Source organism: Taudactylus pleione, unplaced genomic scaffold (assembly GCF_031769625.1).
Source record: "Taudactylus pleione unplaced genomic scaffold, aTauple2 ptg000892l, whole genome shotgun sequence".
Lineage (NCBI taxonomy): Eukaryota > Metazoa > Chordata > Amphibia > Anura > Myobatrachidae > Taudactylus > Taudactylus pleione.
Genome location: NW_028285293.1, coordinates 217,890 through 239,996, shown reverse-complemented (window position 1 = coordinate 239,996; position 22,107 = coordinate 217,890). Strand labels below are relative to the sequence as shown.

The 22,107-nt window shown below is 52.6% G+C and overlaps 1 protein-coding gene across 1 annotated transcript in view; it reads right to left on the bottom strand.

Moving 5' to 3' along the window:
- Positions 1–22,107, bottom strand: part of PDZD8 (PDZ domain containing 8) — a 108,858-nt gene that overhangs the window by 48,690 nt on the left and 38,061 nt on the right. The window contains exon 3 of the mRNA XM_088459060.1: positions 9,119–9,221. Coding sequence (XP_088315186.1) covers positions 9,119–9,221 — 103 coding nt within the window. The remainder of the gene's footprint in view (positions 1–9,118; positions 9,222–22,107) is intronic.

Below are 22,107 nucleotides of genomic sequence, written 5' to 3'. Positions count from 1 at the left end.
GTACCGCAATCGTCAGATCCAGATGGTGTAAAAGAAACTCTGGAGACCCCGCTATCAACAGGAGGTCGTCCAGATAAGGCAACAGTCGGACTCCCTGCGTCCGCAGGAGAGACGCCATGACCTTGGTGAATACCCGTGGAGCAGTCACCAGGCCAAAAGGCAGTGCCCGGAACTGGAAATGTTCGTTGCAGATTGCCAATCTGAGGAACTGCTGATGGCGCAAAAAAATAGGGACATGCAGGTAAACGTCCTGGATGTCCAATGACACCATGTAGTCCCCAGAATAATGGACTGCAGGGTCTCCATCCGAAACAGAGGCACCCTCAAGGACTTGCTGAGGGCCTTTAGGTTTAGTATTGAACGGTAAGACCCACTGGGTTTCTGCACCAAAAATAGAATGGAATAGAAACCCAGGCCCCTCTGGGAAATTGGAACATGCACTGCGACCAGCACCGGGCGAACTGAAGCAGGCGCCCCCCACTTTGGGGTCCCCCAAAAGGAGGCCTGGACCGTCAGGCCGCAGGTTTGTTATCTGACCTAGGAACCGGACATCTGGTACTCCAGACCTGATTCTTGGGCTTGGACAATTTCTTGGCCCCAGCCTGCCGTGGACAGGACTGTACTTTAGGCCTACCTTGGGCCCTGTGAGGCCAAAAGGACGACCCACCAGCACTAGAAAGAATCGTAGCAGACAGAAGACATGCAGATTTTGCTGCTGCCAACGTAACTACAATTTTGTCCAGATCTGGACCAAATAGTACCTGTCCAGACCTTCTAATCCCTTTTTGGAATCCGCGTCCGCTTTCCAAGAACGCAACCATAAGGTGCGACGAGCAGCCACGGCTGCAGAGGAGATCCTAGAGGTGAGCATACAAATATCTAAGGCCGCTTCATTAATGTAAGTGGCCGAGTCTCGGAGATTGCCCACCAACTCGGTCTGTTCAGCCGAACAGTCAGAGTCCAAAGACGCCTCCAAATTATCCGCCCAGCGCTCCATAGCTCTGGCTACCCAACACACGGCCAGAGCCGGTCTGGATGCTTCCCTGCAAGGGAATAAACGGCTTTGAGGCAGATCTCCACCTTGCGGTCAGTGACATCCTTCAAGGATGACATCGAAGGCATAGGCAATGTGGCACTTTTGACTAGGCGTGTGACATGTGAATCCACTTGCGTAGGGGATTCCCGCTTAGAAAAATAATTGACCGCAAACGGATAAGCCACGGCTAAGCGTCTCTGGGGCTAAAACCGTTTACCTGGATTTTTCCACGCCTCCTCTAAATGATCCACTAATTGATCAGAAAGAGGGAACACCGTAGCCTCACCCTTAATATCCTTAAAAAGGCATATATGAATGTGGCCACCAAAGGATCAATATCCTCAATAACTAAAGCCGAGCGGACCGCTCGAATAAGACCAGGGATATACACCTTGGACTTAGCGTCCGGCTCTTTGGTACGGAGAGGTTCTTGGTCAGATAGATCCAGAATCTCCCCATGATCTGACGTCTCATCGTCATCCCCATAAGGAGCAGATAAAGACGCCACCGGCCGTTATGAGGCCGCAACACAGACTCCCCCTGTAAAACATCGGACAAATGCTGAACCGATGTAGTTAAGAGTATTAACCCACGCAGGCTCCGGAGAAACTTGGGAAGGGACAGGGAGACTGTGGGGTACCATCAATTGTCTCGGGAACTCCCGCATGGGTGACGACACCACTGACTGCTGGGACAAACCCGTCTGGGTAAACGCAGGTGGCGGAGCTAGCTGGCCCACAAGGGTTGTAAGCGCCTTAGCGAAACAAGCCCAGGGAGGTTCCTGTACCGGGACCGTGACCATAATCGGCCGTGACAGTGCCAGGCACTGGGGGCATAACCCCTCCGCGTTACCCTCTCCCTCCGCTATTGGTACCTTACATTTAGTACACATGAGCTGGAGAGGAAAATCAGTCTCAGACATGATGGTAAGTATGTGACACTCACACCTATACGTATTGGTATAGTGTGAATAACACCCTGCACACCGCGCACCGCAAGGGCTTTGAGCAGAGCAAGATCAGGGACAGTAATAAAGCTGACAGTAGAAAGTGAAAGTACAGACAGCAGGCTAGCAGTTCAGTCACATACAATGCAGAAGAAACAAATCCCTGCACTATTAGCGCTGATTCTCAACTACTCAGACCCTCAGGCTGGTAGGACTCAGCGCTGCATACACTGACCTGTGACAAACAGAGGAGAGGTATGCTGGGGGACCCAGACCGCAATGCCACCGCTCACAGGCTTCCAGCAGTGTTCACCATGCTTTAAAGATGGCCACCGAGGAGCAGAAGATGAAGGAGGCCGGCCTGGGGAGGACAGCTGACACACTGTGGCCAATCAGGCAGAGCAGAGAGGCTGTGTGCAGCAGGGGAGGCGCCGGCTGTGAGACAGGGAAAGCGCGCTCCCCTGGCATGCATTTAACCCCTGGGACGCCGCAGCGCATGCTGCTCAGCAGCGGCCCGCTGTCCCAGGGGGTAGTGGAAGCGCAGGTTGGTCGCCTGGCTCCACGCTGCAGCCAGTCCCCAGGGAGCCCCCTGCCTGGGGACTCAGGACCATGTGACCAGCAGGGACCCACCGCGGGGCCCCGCTGCTTACCTGCATCCCCTTGGATCCGGCCATGGTCCAAAACATCTGGGGACACCGCTAGCCGTGACCCCAGATGTCTACCAGCATCCCCGGATCAGTACCGGCGTTCTGGTACCGGCGGGGTGTAGGGGAGACGGCATGGACGTCAGTACTGACTGTCCATGCTGTACTCCCAGATGTGCAGCCAGCGCTGCCTTTAAAAGAAACTTCAGGGGCTCTTCATAGCCCCCCTCTGCACAGTGCCTCCGACTCCGGCCAGGCACCGACGAAACTGAGATGCCTTGGCCCGGAGGCGGGGTATAGGAGAGGGACCCAGATGCATCCTGGGAGGCTGAAAACTTTAACTCTGTGGTGCCTGAAGACTGACGTCATCACCTATACCCCAAGGTATCCTGTGGATACGCTATGGACCCTGAAGTAGAAATTGATGTAATGGAGGAGAGTGTGCAGGTGATAAGATTGTGATCTGAGAGAGGGAAAGGAGCATTAATGAAATCAGAAACTGAGCATAGTCTGGTGAATACAAGAACAAGATAATAATGCCACATGCTCCTATGTATGGCATGTGGTCAGCCACCTTTTGTTTCAGAGTTCACACTTAGGCGCTCTGGTGCGTATTTTATTCCAAGAATGAGAGTGGGGTCCTCAGTACAGGTGCTAGGGATACACAGTGACCAGTCAGCAACGCTACCAGGCACAATCACTCTCACTCTCTGCTGATGGAGGGCAGAGGACGGGGAGGAGACCATGGAGTGTGCGCTCTCGCCTCCCCTACACACAGGGTCCCAGCAGCCTGACCGTTACCCCATTAGCTGCTGATGGACGGCAGAGGACGGGGAGGAGACCATGGAGAGTGTACACTCTGCCCTCCCCTACACACAGGGTCCCTGCAGCCTGACCGTTACCCCATTAGCTGCTGATTGACGGCAGAGGACGGGGAGGAGACCATGGAGAGTGTGCGCTCTCCCCTCCCCTACACACAGGGTCCCAGCAGCCTGACCGTTACCCCATTAGCTGCTGATGGACGGCAGAGGACGGGGAGGAGACCATGGAGAGTGTGCGCTCTCCCTTCCCCTACACACAGGATCCCAGCAGCCTGACCGTTACCCCATTAGCTGCTGATGGAGGGCAGAGGACGGGGAGGAGACCATGGAGAGTGTGCGCTCTCGCCTCCCCTACACACAGGGTCCCAGCAGCCTGACCGTTACCCCATTAGCTGCTGATGGAGGGCAGAGGACGGGGAGGAGACCATGGAGAGTGTACGCTCTCCCCTCCCCTACACACAGGGTCTCAGCAGCCTGAACGTTACCCCATTAGCTGCTGATGGACGGCAGAGGACGGGGATGAGACCATGGAGAGTGTACGCTCTCCCCTCCCCTACACACAGGGTCCCAGCAGCCTGACCGTTACCCCATTAGCTGCTGATGGAGGGCAGAGGACGGGGAGGAGACCATGGAGAGTGTGCGCTCTCGCCTCCCCTACACACAGGGTCCCAGCAGCCTGACCGTTACCCCATTAGCTGCTGATGGAGGGCAGAGGACGGGGAGGAGACCATGGAGAGTGTACGCTCTCCCCTCCCCTACACACAGGGTCTCAGCAGCCTGAACGTTACCCCATTAGCTGCTGATGGACGGCAGAGGACGGGGATGAGACCATGGAGAGTGTACGCTCTCCCCTCCCCTACACACAGGGTCCCAGCAGCCTGACCGTTACCCCATTAGCTGCTGATGGAGGGCAGAGGACGGGGAGGAGACCATGGAGAGTGTGCGCTCTCCCCTCCCCTACACACAGGGTCTCAGCAGCCTGAACGTTACCCCATTAGCTGCTGATGGACGGCAGAGGACGGGGATGAGACCATGGAGAGTGTACGCTCTCCCCTCCCCTACACACAGGGTCCCAGCAGCCTGACCGTTACCCCATTAGCTGCTGATGGAGGGCAGAGGACGGGGAGGAGACCATGGAGAGTGTGCGCTCTCGCCTCCCCTACACACAGGGTCCCAGCAGCCTGACCGTTACCCCATTAGCTGCTGATGGAGGGCAGAGGACGGGGAGGAGACCATGGAGAGTGTACGCTCTCCCCTCCCCTACACACAGGGTCTCAGCAGCCTGAACGTTACCCCATTAGCTGCTGATGGACGGCAGAGGACGGGGATGAGACCATGGAGAGTGTACGCTCTCCCCTCCCCTACACACAGGGTCCCAGCAGCCTGACCGTTACCCCATTAGCTGCTGATGGACGGCAGAGGACGGGGAGGAGACCATGGAGAGTGTGCGCTCTCCCCTCCGCAACACACAGGGTCCCAGCAGCCTGACCGTTACCCCATTAGCTGCTGATGGACGGCAGAGGACGGGGAGGAGACCATGGAGAGTGTACGCTCTCCCCTCCCCTACACACATGGTCTCAGCAGCCTGACCGTTACCCCATTAGCTGCTGATGGACGGCAGAGGACGGGGATGAGACCATGGAGAGTGTACGCTCTCCCCTCCCCTACACACATGGTCCCAGCAGCCTGACCGTTACCCCATTAGCTGCTGATGGAGGGCAGAGGACGGGGAGGAGACCATGGAGAGTGTGCGCTCTCCCCTCCGCAACACACAGGGTCCCAGCAGCCTGACAGTTACCCCATTAGCTGCTGATGGACGGCAGAGGACGGACATTATATATTAGGCAGGATGACATCCCCGGCACCTCGACAGTCCCCCGGCGGGAGGACGTCCCTGGCACCAGGATGGGAGGTAGGCCCCGGTGCATATACAACAGGTGCTGTGGCTGGTGGGGAACATATGATAATTACCTGCGGTTGCTGCAGAGCTGATGTGGCGGGTTGGGTGTAAAACCAGGGTGGGTGGCACCAAATTAATCATTTCATGCCACCTGGTGCCTTTATTAAATGTACTACAGTTTTAGCAATTGGGGTCTTCAACCGTTGGCCCTCCAGCTGCTGTAGAACTACAGATCCCAGGAAGCCCTTCCACAGCTTTAGAACACTTATTTCAAAACGGTGCCAGGCATGCTGGGTTGTGTAGTTCCACAGCAGCTGGAGGGCCAAAGGTTAAAGACCACATTCTAATATAGAACAGCAGTGATCGCAAATAATATGGAAGGGGGAGGCAGCTGCTACTTTATGCTTCTCTTACCCTCATTCCTAGCCCCAGCACTGCCTGCCCCTAACCTCCCTATGCCCCCCCCAGTACTGCCTGCCCCTAACCTCCCTATGCCCCCCCCCCCAGCACTGCCTGCCCCTAACCTCCCTATGCCCCCCCCCAGCACTGCCTGCCCCTAACCTCCCTATGCCCCCCCCCAGCACTGCCTGCCCCTAACCTCCCTATGCCCCCCCCAGCACTGCCTGCCCCTAACCTCCCTATGCCCCCCCCAGCACTGCCTGCCCCTAACCTCCCTATGCCCCCCCCCAGCACTGCCTGCCCCTAACCTCCCTATGCCCCCCCAGCACTGCCTGCCCCTAACCTCCCTATGCCCCCCCCCAGCACTGCCTGCCCCTAACCTCCCTATGCCCCCCCCAGCACTGCCTGCCCCTAACCTCCCTATGCCCCCCCCAGCACTGCCTGCCCCTAACCTCCCTATGCCCCCCCCAGTACTGCCTGCCCCTAACCTCCCTATGCCCCCCCCAGTACTGCCTGCCCCTAACCTCCCTATGCCCCCCAGCACTGCCTGCCCCTAACCTCCCTATGCCCCCCAGCACTGCCTGCCCCTAACCTCCCTATGCCCCCCCCAGTACTGCCTGCCCCTAACCTCCCTATGCCCCCCCAGCACTGCCTGCCCCTAACCTCCCTATGCCCCCCCCCAGCACTGCCTGCCCCTAACCTCCCTATGCCCCCCCCAGCACTGCCTGCCCCTAACCTCCCTATGCCCCCCCCAGTACTGCCTGCCCCTAACCTCCCTATGCCCCCCCCAGTACTGCCTGCCCCTAACCTCCCTATGCCCCCCCCAGCACTGCCTGCCCCTAACCTCCCTATGCCCCCCCAGCACTGCCTGCCCCTAACCTCCCTATGCCCCCCCCCAGCACTGCCTGCCCCTAACCTCCCTATGCCCCCACCCAGCACTACCTGCCCCTAACCTCCCTATGCCCCCCCCCAGCACTGCCTGCCCCTAACCTCCCTATGCCCCCCCCCAGTACTGCCTGTCCCTTACCTCCCTATGTCCCCGCCAGTACTGCCTGTCCCTTACCTCCCTATGTCCCCGCCAGTACTGCCCCAGCTGTTATTTCCCAATGCCCCCATCCTACACCCAGCACTGCCTGCCCCTAACCTCCCTATGCCCCCCCCAGTACTGCCTGCCCTTTACCTCCCTATGCCCCCCCCCCAGTACTGCCTGCCCCTTACCTCCCTATGCCCCCGCCAGTACTGCCCCAGCTGTTATTTACCAATGCCCCCATCCTACACCCAGCACTGCCTGCCCCTAACCTCCCCATGCCCCCCCAAGTACTGCCTGCCCCTAACCTCCCTATGCCCCCCCCAGTACTGCCTGCCCCTTACCTCCCTATGCCCCCGCCAGTACTGCCCCAGCTGTTATTTCCCAATGCCCCCATCCTACACCCAGCACTGCCTGCCCCTAACCTCCCTATGCCCCCCCAGTACTGCCTGCCCCTTACCTCCCTATGCCCCCCTCCAGCACTGCCTGCCCCTAACCTCCCTATGCCCCCCCCAGCACTGCCTGCCCCTAACCTCCCTATGCCCCCCCCAGTACTGCCTGCCCCTTACCTCCCTATGCCCCCGCCAGTACTGCCCCAGCTGTTATTTCCCAATGCCCCCATCCTACACCCAGCACTGCCTGCCCCTAACCTCCCTATGCCCCCCCCAGTACTGCCTGCCCCTTACCTCCCTATGCCCCCCCCAGTACTGCCTGCCCCTTACCTCCCTATGCCCCCGCCAGTACTGCCCCAGCTGTTATTTACCAATGCCCCCATCCTACACCCAGTACTGCCTGACCCTAACCTTTCCATGCCCCCCCAAGTACGGCCCCAGCTGTTATTTACCAATGCCCCCTCCCTACACCCAGTACTGCCTGCCCCTACCCTCCCCATGCCCCCCCAAGTACTGCCCCAGCTGTTATTTACCAATGCCCCCTGCCTACACCCAGTACTGCCTGCCCCTACCCTCCCCATGCCCCCCCAAGTACTGCCCCAGCTGTTATTTACCAATGCCCCCTCCCTACACCCAGCACTGCCTGCCCCTACCCTCCCCCCCCCCCCCCCAAGTACTGCCCCAGCTGTTATTTACCAATGCCCCCCTCCCTACACCCAGCACTGCCTGCCCCTACCCTCCCCATGCCCCCCCAAGTACTGCCCCAGCTGTTATTTACCAATGCCCCCTCCCTACACCCACTACTCCCTGCCCCTAACCTCCCCATGCCCCCCAAGTACTGCCCCAGCTGTTATTTACCAATCCCCCTCCCTACACCCAGTACTCCCTGCCCCTAACCTCCCCACGCCCCCCAAGTACTGCCCCAGCTGTTATTTACCAATGCCCCCTCCCTACACCCAGTACTCCCTGCCCCTAAGCTCCCTATGCCCCTGCCAGTACTGCCCCAGCTGTTATTTCCCAATGCCCCCATCCTACACCCAGCACTGCCTGCCCCTAACCTCCCCATGCCCCTGCAAGTACTGCCTGCCCCTTAGCTCCCTATGCCCCTGCCAGTACTGCCCCAGCTGTTATTTACCAATGCCCCCATCTACACTCAGCACTGCCTGCCCCTAACCTCTCCATGCCCCCCCCCAAGTACTGCCCAGCTGTTATTTACCAATGCCCCCTCCCTACACCCAGTACTGCCTGCCCCTAACCTCTCCATGCCCCCCCCAAGTACTGCCCCAGTTGCTATATACCCTTGCCCCCTTTACCCCAGCTTCTCCCTGCCTTTATCCCCAAGCTCTACCCCAACTGCTGCCTTCCCTCACCCCCCATAATATGTAATGGGACCCAGAAACAGTGGTGTAGGACCCCAATTTTTAATTCGAGGGGTGCCCGACACACTCAAATTTTTTCATTCTGAGCTATCACTGGTGGTACACGCAGAGCCCCAGGGCTTACAGTCAGCGTATTCTCTATCTGAGACAGCTGACTCCTGATTGGGTGGCTGCTCCCAGCAGAAAGGCGACTTTTAACCCTTGACACAAATCCGACCCTCATTATAGTATGGCCAACCGAGGTAACAAGTGCATAGAGGATGCAGGACAAGGAAGGGGGTGCTGTGTAGCAAATATATCTATACACTAATATGCATGCACACACACAGAAATATAATATAATATAATATATATATATATATATATATATGCCACAAGAAACAGGCGGCACTCGGAGTCTAATATACAGAATACCCTCACCAAAGGGATTTAATTGGTCAACGTTTCAAGGTGCAGCTCACCCCTTCCTCAGGACAACAAAACATATACATACACACACACACAGCTATACACACACAGCGGCCTCTGCCTACAGGGTCATATGGAAAGTAAATCGGTGAGGATTGGGTCTTACCGTTTTGATGGAGGTGCGGCTTTTCTCTTTCCAGGGCGCGCTGCTGATCTCCAGGGTGCAGTGAATGTGCGTTTCCTGGTCATACGAGCCAAAGATCAGGAGCCTGGGAGACACAAAAATGCATGTCACTATTTAACTTTCATTGGGAGGCTGCAGGCCGTGGCTGCTGGTGCATAATATTAATAAGTGCATAATTTTACAAGTGCACTGTATCCATATTTTGCCGGCGTTAAACCGAAGTCTAACAGAAGGAGACCACTCTAACCTCAACCCATCCAAAAACCTGATCATCTGGACAAGATATAAACAAGATATGTAACTTCACAATCTCTTCTCTACAAGCAACTGCTGTCTGGACATTACTCACTGGACTCACTCTAAGAACTTACACGTCACTTACTAATATTTGTGCTGGCTCTCTGATTTCACAAATATTTCACAGCATAATGTACTGTGTCTGTGCCAACTTCAGTTTATCTCTACCTTAATTATTTGCCAAGCCTGTCATCTGTCTTCTAACACAGTTTACTTTAATATTCCATTTCTTCCCCACTAAATCTCCATTTTTTCTTCATTCAATTATAACCTTTTATCATTAGGGCAGCACAGATGGTGTAATGGTAGCATTACTGCCTCACAGCACTGAGGTCGTTGGTTCGATACCCACTACGGCCCTAACTGTGTGGAGTTTGTATATTCTCCCTGTGCTTGCGTGGGTTTCCTCCGGGTTCTCCGGTTTCCTCCCACACTCCAAAAATATACTGGTAGGTTAATTGGCTCCTAACAAAATTACCCCTATTGTGTGTATGTGTGTGTGCATGTGGTAGGGAATATAGATTGTAAGCTCCACTGGGGCAGGGACTGATGTGAATGGCCGAATATTCTCTGTAAAAGCGCTGCGGAATATGTGTGCGCTATATAAATAACTGGTAATAAATAAATAAAAAATAAATTACACAGATACACCTTCTTCCACTGTACTTTTACTGGCTTCTCTGCAAATCCCCTGCACTCTCTCATTCATACTCTATTCCTACATCTAGATTTCCTCCTCAAACTCAACCCAGCCACACCATGACCATGTTTTCATCCAATTCCTCCTCCACTCAGTGTATACCCGATCCACTGCTTTGCCCCCTTCTTCCACCTTTATAATTTCCCCCTTATCTCCTCCACCTCCTCCTTCCTTTATCTCCCCTCCTCTGTCTGCCTTCCTCCCTCTCCTCTCCCATTACTCCACATTTGTTCTCTTCTACCCCACCTGGGTCCTACTTCCCCACCGCTAATCCTTCCTCCAAGCCTCCTCTCCACGCCATGCCACCCCACCTCCACCCACATCTCATTAAACTCCCTCCCTGCCCACCACCTCCAGGTTCCCTTCCCAACACTGGTGCCCGCACAATCTCTCCACTACATTCATCTCGGTCACCCAAATCAATCTCACCTTCTCGTCACAGCAACCCTGATAATCTCATTCACATCTCTCCCATAAACACTGTCCCACTATCTTGTGCCCTCTGGAATGCCAGATCAGTCTGTAAAAAACTGGTTCCCACCCATGACCTTTTCATTTCCAAAAACTTGCATCTCCTAGCCATTACTGAAACCTGGATTTCACCCTCTGACACCACTTCCCCTGCAGCTCTTTCTTCTGGGGGCCTCACCTTCTCTCACACCCCTCGCCCCGGGGGTCACCATGGTGGTTGTGTGGGGGTCCTTCTATCCCCAGGTTACTCCTACCCTCTGAACCATCCCTTACATTCTCTACATTTGAGGTTCATGCTATTCGCCTCTTCCAACCAGTACACCTGCGAGTAGCTGTCATTTACCGTCCCCCTGGCCCTCCCTCTAAGTTCCTTGACAACTTTGCTTCCTGGCTCCCTCACTTTCTCTCTTTTGACCTCCCCTCCATTATCCTTGGTGACTTCAATATTCCAATTGATATCCCCTCAGAATCCTCTGCCTCCAAACTCCTTACCCTCACATCTTCATTTGGTCTCTCACAACGGACCTCCTCACCCTCACATGTGAGTGGGCACTCACTTGATTTAGTCTTCACTTACCGCTGTAATATTTCTAATTATTCCAACTCCCCATTCCCCCTCTCTGATCATCACCTTCTTTCTTTTAACCTCTCTCTCTCTCCCTCCTCTCCTCTACCTCCGAAGGCCACCATCACTAAACGTAACATTGAGGCTACCAATGCTGTTTCTTTATCTTCCCTGCTTGACTCTCTTCTCTCACCTATCCTCACTCTCTCCTGTCCTGAGCAAGCTGCTTCCCTATACAATGCCTCCCTTACTTTTGCTCTGGACTCTGTTGTACCGGCAATCACTACTCACCCTCGCAGATCCACACTACAACCCCGGCATTCCAAATGTACCAGATATCTGCAAAGGTGTTCAAGAACTGCCGAGCGACAGTGGAGAAGATCACGCTCTAAGGCAGATTTTCTCCACTTCAAATTTATGCTCTCATCCTACAGTGTTGCCCTTTCCCTCTCTAAACAGTCCTATTTCAAGAACCTAATTTCCTTCCAGTCCTCAAATCCCCAGCGTCTCTTCACCCCCTCCCCTCCCCATTCACTGCCATTGACTTTGCTACCTACTTTACATCCAAAATCGATTCCATACGTCAGGACATCACAGCCCACCAGTCCCCCTGCTCTACACCTCCTTCTTTCCCTGATCACCCATCTCCATCCATTTCACCGACTCTGACATCCTTCTCCCCTGTATCTGGAGAGGAAGTTATGGCTCTTATCCAGTCCTCCCCCCTTGACCCTATCCCTTCACGTCTCCTCCGCTACCTCTCTCCTTGTGCCTGTTCCCATATTGTCCATCTCCTCAATCTCTCCCTCTCATCTGGCACTGTCCCTTCTGCATTCAAACATGCGATAGTCTCCCCCATTCTTAAAAAACCTACCCTTGATCCCAACACTCTCTCCAACTACCGTCTCATCTCTCTTCTCCCTTTTGCCTCCAAGCTCCTTGAGCGTGTTGTTTACAAACGCCTTACCACCTTTCTTTCCTCCCACTCCCTCCTTGATCCTTTTCAGTCTGGCTTCCGTTCTCTCCACTCCACTGAAACTGCCCTCACAAAAGTCAGCAATGACCTCCTTGCTGCCAAATCCAAGGGCCACTACTCTCTGTTTATTCTCCTTGACCTCTCTGCTGCATTTGACACTGTTGACCACCCTCTCTTGCTGCAAATCCTTCACTCCCTTGGTTTACGTGACACTGCTCTCTCCTGGCTGTCGTCCTACCTCTCAGACCGGTCCTTCTCTGTCTCTTCTCATGACTCCTTTTCCCCACCACAGCTTCTTACAGTAGGTGTTCCCCAAGGTTCTGTTCTTGGACCTCTACTATTCTCCCTCTATACGTCCTCTCTAGGTGAACTCATCAGCTCTTCTGACCTCCATTATCACTATGCTGAAGATACTCAGATCTACCTTTCCTCCCCTGACCTCTCCCCCCCTCTCCTCACTGGTATCTCCAACTGTCTCTCTGCTATTTCTTCCTGGATGTCCCAGCGCTTTCTTAAACTTAATATGTCTAAGACTAAGCTGATCATTTTCCCACCCTCCAACATAACCTCACTTCCCACTATTTCTTTATCAATTGATGGCACAACTATCTCTTCTAGCCCCAAGGTGCGCTGTCTTGGAGTTACCCTGGATTCCTCAGTCTCCTACAAACCACATATCCAGAGCCTCTCACAGTCCTGTCGCTTCCATCTCAAAAATATTTCCAAGATTAGACCCTTTCTCACCCAGGATGCCACCAAAACCCTCATACACTCACTGGTCATATCCAGATTGGATTACTGTAACTTTCCCCTATCTGGCCTCCCCAACTCCCATCTCTCTCCTCTCCAGTCTGTCCTCAATGCTGCTGCTCGACTCATCTTCCTCTCCAAACGCTCTACATCTTCCTCCACTCTCCTACAAGCCCTCCACTGGCTCCCCTTTCCCTTCAGAACCCAATTCAAGGTTCTCACACTTGCTTACAAAGCCCTCACCCATTCCTCTCCCATTTACATCTCTGACCTCATCTCCCTCCACTCTACTGGCCGCCCCCTTCGCTCAACCAATACACGCCGCCTCTCATGCCAACTGATTACTTCCTCCCACTCCCGCCTCCAAGATTTTGCCCGTGCTGCTCCCGACCTTTGGAACTCTCTCCCTCTCCCTATCAGACTCTCCTCCTCTTTACGATCCTTCAAACGGACTCTCAAGACCCCACTACTTCATCACAGCCTTCCAGCTCCCATCCTAACTCCTTGCTACATGCTCCTTCCTCCATTTACCCCATCTGTGTCACACCTGTTTGTCTGCCCCTCCCCTTTAGAATGTAAGCTCTTACGAGCAGGGCCTCTACCCTCTTGTGCTTCTCCTTAGATTACTTTCACCTACTTCTTACCCCCCACCATGGCACCTAACACTTGGTTGCTTACACTCTGTTGCATATCTAGGTGTTATGGTCACTTAAGTATCAATGTATATTATCCATGTCCTATTTTTTACTGTAAGTCCGTTGTCAAATTATTTGTTTATGTACTTTGTAAGGCGCTGCGGAACACTTGTGGCGCCATATAAATAAACGATAATAATAATGTTACTAGCTGGCCACTAGGGGGCAGAGTGTAAACCATGCAAGTACCAGTCCCAGCTTCTAACTCTACTGTGTCCGTACACAGCAGGGCCTGTGCGGGTGCTTAGTGTAGGAGGACGGTCATTATCTGATGTATACGGCGCTGGGTACACAGCAGAGCCTGTGCGGGTGCTTAGTGTAGGAGGACGGTCATTATCTGATGTATACGGCGCTGGGTACACAGCAGAGCCTGTGCGGGTGCTTAGTGTAGGAGGACGGTCATTATCTGATGTATACGGCGCTGGGTACACAGCAGGGCCTGTGCGGGTGCTTTGTGTAGGAGGACGGTCAGTATCTGATGTATACAGCGCTGGGTACACAGCAGAGCCTGTGCGGGTGCTTAGTGTAGGAGGACGGTCATTATCTGATGTATACGGCGCTGGGTACACAGCAGAGCCTGTGCGGGTGCTTAGTGTAGGAGGACGGTCATTATCTGATGTATACGGCGCTGGGTACACAGCAGGGCCTGTGCGGGTGCTTAGTGTAGGAGGACGGTCAGTATCTGATGTATACAGCGCTGGGTACACAGCAGAGCCTGTGCGGGTGCTTAGTGTAGGAGGACGGTCAGTATCTGATGTATACAGCGCTGGGTACACAGCAGAGCCTGTGCGGGTGCTTAGTGTAGGAGGACGGTCATTATCTGATGTATACGGCGCTGGGTACACAGCAGAGCCTGTGCGGGTGCTTAGTGTAGGAGGACGGTCATTATCTGATGTATACAGCGCTGGGTACACAGCAGAGCCTGTGAGGGTGCTTAGTGTAGGAGGACGGTCATTATCTGATGTATACGGCGCTGGGTACACAGCAGGGCCTGTGCGGGTGCTTAGTGTAGGAGGACGGTCATTATCTGATGTATACGGCGCTGGGTACACAGCAGGGCCTGTGCGGGTGCTTAGTGTAGGAGGACGGTCAGTATCTGATGTATACGGCGCTGGGTACACAGCAGAGCCTGTACGGGTGCTTAGTGTAGTAGGACGGTCATTATCTGATGTATACGGCGCTGGGTACACAGCAGGGCCTGTACGGGTGCTTAGTGTAGTAGGACGGTCATTATCTGATGTATACAGCGCTGGGTACACAGCAGGGCCTGTGCGGGGGCTTAGTGTAGGAGGACGGTCATTATCTGATGTATACAGCGCTGGGTACACAGCAGAGCCTGTGCGGGTGCTTAGTGTAGGAGGACGGTCATTATCTGATGTATACGGCGCTGGGTCCACAGCAGGGCCTGTGCGGGTGCTTAGTGTAGGAGGACGGTCATTATCTGATGTATACGGCGCTGGGTACACAGCAGAGCCTGTGCGGGGGCTTAGAGTAGGAGGACGGTCAGTATCTGATGTATACGGCGCTGGGTACACAGCAGAGCCTGTGCGGGGGCTTAGTGTAGGAGGACGGTCAGTATCTGATGTATACGGCGCTGGGTACACAGCAGGGCCTGTGCGGGGGCTTAGTGTAGGAGGACGGTCATTATCTGATGTATACAGCGTTGGGTACACAGCAGGGCCTGTGCGGGGGCTTAGTGTAGGAGGACGGTCAGTATCTGATGTATACAGCGCTGGGTACACAGCAGAGCCTGTGCGGGTGCTTAGTGTAGGAGGACGGTCATTATCTGATGTATACAGCGCTGGGTACACAGCAGAGCCTGTGCGGGTGCTTAGTGTAGGAGGACGGTCATTATCTGATGTATACAGCGTTGGGTACACAGCAGAGCCTGTGCGGGGGCTTAGTGTAGGAGGACGGTCAGTATCTGATGTATACAGCGCTGGGTACACAGCAGAGCCTGTGCGGGGGCTTAGTGTAGGAGGACGGTCATTATCTGATGTATACAGCGCTGGGTACACAGCAGAGCCTGTGCGGGGGCTTAGTGTAGGAGGACGGTCATTATCTGATGTATACAGCGCTGGGTACACAGCAGAGCCTGTGCGGGGGCTTAGTGTAGGAGGACGGTCATTATCTGATGTATACGGCGCTGGGTACACAGCAGAGCCTGTGCGGGGGCTTAGTGTAGGAGGACGGTCAGTATCTGATGTATACAGCGCTGGGTACACAGCAGAGCCTGTGCGGGGGCTTAGTGTAGGAGGACGGTCATTATCTGATGTATACGGCGCTGGGTACACAGCAGAGCCTGTGCGGGGGCTTAGTGTAGGAGGACGGTCATTATCTGATGTATACGGCGCTGGGTACACAGCAGAGCCTGTGCGGGTGCTTAGTGTAGGAGGACGGTCATTATCTGCAGTGTATATCTGTCTGTCACTGAGGGGTCTATTTACTAACCAGTGTTTGGAGACAGAGTGAAAAGTGATAAGAAAGTGATAAGGTACCAGCCAATCAGCTCCCAACTGTTATTTTTCGTACACAGCCTGTGAGATAACAGTTAGGAGCTGATTGGCGGGTACCTTATCACTTTCTTATCACTTTTCACTCTGTCTCCTAACACTGCTTAGTAAATAGACCCCTAAGACGTATAGGAATCGCGCTGCTTGTACGTTATTTTCCGAGAGATCTGTAGACGGGAGGGGGGGGCAGTGGTTCACGTCAGCGCAATCTGCGGCATGACATAGTATTGTTATTAATACCCAAATAGCCATACTGTTCCTGTGCACCTGAAAGCAGCCTGCGCCTTGCCACAATACACTGTGGGGGAGATGTATCAAAGCTTGGAGACAGAAAGTACTGTCCAATCAGCTCCTAACATGTTACAGGTTGTGTTTGAGAAATGACATGAGCTGATTCGTTAGTACTTTATCTCTCTCCAAGCTTTGATACATCTACCCCTGTGCTACGTCATAGAAAGAAGAGCAGCCATGGGGGACACCTCCAGCACGGCAGTGCTCTGCTCCGCCCGGACAACAACTGCAGCAGCAGCAGCGTAACCCTACGGAGAGAGACTCGTTCCCACTACATCACCAGGGAAAGGGAACACGTACAGTCTATCACACACACCCCGTATCCCTGCCCTCTGTATTACACACTGTAACCCTGCCCTCTGTATTACACACTGTAACCCTGCCCTCTGTATTACACACTGTAACCCTGCCCTCTGTATTACACACTGTAACCCTGCCCTCTGTATTACACACTGTATCCCTGCTCTCTGTATTACACACTGTATCCCTGCCCTCTGTATTACACACTGTAACCCTGCCTCTGTATTACACAGCACATACACACTGTATCCCTGCCCTCTGTATTACACAGCACATACACACTGTATCCCTGCCCTCTGTATTACACACTGTATCCCTGCCCTCTGTATTACACACTAACCCTGCCCTCTGTATTACACACTAACCCTGCCCTCTGTATTACACACTGTATCCCTGCCCTCTGTATTACACACTGTATCCCTGCCCTCTGTATTACACACTGTATCCCTGCCCTCTGTATTACACACTGTATCCCTGCCCTCTGTATTCCACACTGTATCCCTGCCCTCTGTATTACACAGCACATACACTGTATCCCTGCCCTCTGTATTACACACTGTATCCCTGCCCTCTGTATTACACAGCACATACACACTGTATCCCTGCCCTCTATATTACACAGCACATACACACTGTATCCCTGCTCTCTATATTACACACTGTATCCCTGCCCTCTATATTACACAGCACATACACACTGTATCCCTGCTCTCTATATTACACACTGTATCCCTGCTCTCTATATTACACAGCACATACACACTGTATCCCTGCCCTCTATATTACACACTGTATCCCTGCTCTCTATATTACACAGCACATACACACCGTATCCCTGCTCTCTATATTACACACTGTATCCCTGCTCTCTATATTACACAGCACATACACACTGTATCCCTGCCCTCTATATTACACACTGTATCCCTGCCCTCTATATTACACAGCACATACACACCGTATCCCTGCCCTCTATATTACACAGCACATACACACTGTATCCCTGCTCTCTATATTACACACTGTATCCCTGCCCTCTATATTACACAGCACATACACACTGTATCCCTGCTCTCTATATTACACACTGTATCCCTGCTCTCTATATTACACAGCACATACACACTGTATCCCTGCCCTCTATATTACACACTGTATCCCTGCTCTCTACATTACACAGCACATACACACCGTATCCCTACTCTCTATATTACACAGCACATACACACTGTATCCCTGCCCTCTATATTACACAGCACATACACACCGTATCCCTGCCCTCTATATTACACAGCACATACAGACCGTATCCCTGCCCTCTATATTACACATCGTATCCCTGCCCTCTATATTACACAGCACATACACACCGTATCCTTGCCCTCTATATTACACAGCACATACACACGGTATCCCTGCCCTCTATATTACACACTGTATCCCTGCTCTCTATATTACACACTGTTTCCCTGCCCTCTATATTACACAGCACATACACACTGTATCCCTGCTCTCTATATTACACACTGTATCCCTGCCCTCTATATTACACAGCACATACACACTGTATCCCTGCTCTCTATATTACACAGCACATACACACTGTATCCCTGCCCTCTATATTACACAGCACATACACACTGTATCCCTGCTCTCTATATTACACAGCACATAAACACCGTATCCCTGCCCTCTATATTACACAGCACATACACCGTATCCCTGCTCTCTATATTACACAGCACATATACACCGTATCCCTGCTCTCTGTATTACACACTGTATCCCTGCCCTCTATATTACACAGCACATACACACCGTATCCCTGCCCTCTATATTACACAGCACATACAGACCGTATCCCTGCCCTCTATATTACACATCGTATCCCTGCCCTCTATATTACACAGCACATACACACCGTATCCCTGCCCTCTATATTACACAGCACATACACACCGTATCCCTACTCTCTATATTACACACTGTATCCATGCCCTCTATATTACACACTGTATCCCTGCCCTCTATATTACACACTGTATCCCTGCCCTCTATATTACACACTGTATCCCTGCCCTCTATATTACACACTGTATCCCTGCCCTCTATATTACACAGCACACACACACTGTATCCCTGCCCTCTATATTACACAGCACATACACACCGTATCCCTGCTCTCTATATTACACACTGTATCCCTGCTCTCTAGATTACACAGCACATACACACTGTATCCCTGCACTCTATATTACACACTGTATCCCTGCTCTCTATATTACACACTGTATCCCTGCCCTCTGTATTACACACTGTAACCCTGCCTCTGTATTACACAGCACATACACACTGTATCCCTGCCCTCTGTATTACACAGCACATACACACTGTATCCCTGCCCTCTGTATTACACACTGTATCCCTGCCCTCTGTATTACACACTAACCCTGCCCTCTGTATTACACACTGTATCCCTGCCCTCTGTATTACACACTAACCCTGCCCTCTGTATTACACACTGTATCCCTGCCCTCTGTATTACACACTGTATCCCTGCTCTCTATATTACACACTGTATCCCTGCCCTCTATATTACACAGCACATACACACTGTATCTCTACCCTCTATATTACACAGCACATACACACCGTATCCCTGCTTTCTGTATTACACACTGTATCCCTGCTCTCTGTATTACACAGCACATACACACCGTATCCCTGCCCTCTATATTACACAGCACATACACACTGTATCTCTACCCTCTATATTACACAGCACATACACACCGTATCCCTGTTCTCTATATTACACAGCACATACACACTGTATCCTTGCCCTCTATATTATACAGCACATACACACGGTATCCCTACCCTCTATATTACACAGCACATACACACTGTATCCCTGCCCTCTATATTACACAGCACATACACACTGTATCCCTGCCCTCTATATTACACAGCACATACACACCGTATCCCTGCCCTCTATATTACACACTGTATCCCTGCTCTCTATATTACACAGCACATACACCGTATCCCTGCTCTCTGTATTACACACTGTATCCCTGCTCTCTGTATTACACACTGTATCCCTGCTCTCTGTATTACACAGCACATACACCGTATCCCTGCTCTCTGTATTACACACTGTATCCCTGCTCTCTGTATTACACACTGTATCCCTGCTCTCTATATTACACAGCACATACACCGTATCCCTGCCCTCTATATTACACAGCACATACACACTGTATCCCTGCCCTCTATATTACACAGCACATACACACTGTATCCCTGCCCTCTATATTACACAGCACATACACACTGTATCCCTGCCCTCTATATTACACAGCACATACACACTGTATCCCTGCCCTCTATATTACACAGCACATACACACTGTATCCCTGCCCTCTATATTACACAGCACATAACAAGAGATATGGTAAGAACTTACCTTTGTTATCTCTGTTTCTACAAAGTCCATAGGGTCCACAGGGTTGACCTTGGGGTATAGGTTGGGAACCAAATCCGGGCACCACGCAGTTAAAGCTTTTAGCTCCCAGGATGCACTTGGGTCCACTCTCCCTATAACCCCACCCCCAGCCAGAGGCACCTCAGTTTGTAAGTAGCCAAAGGCCGGAGGAGGAGAGAAAAAGAGAAAACTGGAACACTCAATAACCATACTCACAGAAATGGGAAACGGAAAACCGGTGACCAGCCACACAGCCCATTTGAAGCCAGATGCGTCAGGGCGGGCGCCCTGTGGACTTCGTAGAAACAGAGATAACAAAGGTAAGTTCTTACCATATCTCTTGTTTTCTACTTCAGGGTCCATAGGGGGTCCACAGGGTTGACCTTGGGGATGTCCCAAAGCAGTTCAACCAAGGGAGGGGACGCTCCTGTGCTGAGAGGAGAATCCGCCGCCAAAAAGGAAGCATCCTGAGAGGCAAAGGAGAACAATGCCTAGAACCTTAAAAAGGTGTGGACAGAAGACCACGTGGCCACCTAGCAAGGCAAAACAGCCAAGGCGCCACAGCGAGCCACCCACGAGGGTTACATGGCCCGAGAAAAAACAAGTAGCAACAACAGAAAGGCCTACCCATGGGTAGGCCCCTGAAGAAGACATACGAGGCCGTCCAGCCAACATATGGCCATAGGCCGGCCATCCTTTCCTGTTAAAACCAGAAATCTCAGACCACCAATAAGGAGTCCGATTTCCGTCAGGAACTTGAATGGATCACATAAATCCACAGAGGCCGGACCACAGTCAATGAGGCCACACCAGCCGAGAGGACTGGGGACTGAATGGCCGCACCATAAGTTCCAGAATGATATGGAACCTGAAAATCACTAAGAAGAAACACAGGGTGAGAGCAACTCACACCCTGACAAGATGCCCTCCAGAAGAGGGAGCCACATGAGAACGCTCCCAATTCCGACACTCTCCTGGTTAATATAAACACCCTGAGAGAAAGAGAGAGAGCCTAAGCAAATGACCATGTAATGGCTATCACAACCAGCGGTTCCATTAACTTTCCCCGGAGTTAACGAAGAACCACTCCTAACTCCCAAGGAGTCCCTAGGGAGGACAAATTGAGGCATAATCCAGAAAAACACTCCAAAGGATGAACTGGATACCAGAGCGGAGCAATTCCATATCTTAATCATACTGACAGTGTAGAGATCCACACTGTCAGGAAGGCCAGGCCGAGGGTGAAACCCAAGCCAGCCGGAAGGAATGCCAGAATATCTGGAAATCCTGGACACCAGAGGATCGTATCGACAGGTACAATACCATAAGAATTATGGCTGCCACAGTTTGTGGTAGGTCCCAGCAAAAGCTGATCCATGTGCTCCAATCATTCCAACGATGACAAAGCCAGGGAAGCCGTAAGACCACTGTAGGGACGTAGTCAAAGTCAAACGACCCAGGTCCAAGGCAAACCCCAGGACCCTGAGACAACAGGTCTGGGCAGTGAAGCATCAGGAATGGAGTATCGATGGAGAGACTCCGAAAAACCAAGTACCCCTGACATCTGGGGCAATCAGGAGCCACCAGCAGGAAAGCATCTCTGTCTCGATTGAAACACTTCCCACGAGGAAGAATGGAGACTGGAGAACACAGGTACGCAAATTGGAAGAACCACTTCACCGACAAAGAGTCACTGAAGGTTGCTTCAGAATCCCCAGAGTTGGACTGTAACACCATAGTGTGATAGAGTCAGAAGGCCATGAGTCACCTCAGGAGGGCCCCCCCCCCTGCTCACTAGGAGATGAAACCTCTCTTGGGGAAGAGACTAGTCCCCGGGATGCACGTCGTAACGGCTGAGGACTCCCGCTTCCCAATGGAGAGCACCTGAAATGAACACGGTCAAGATGGTCGGGAGGAGACCC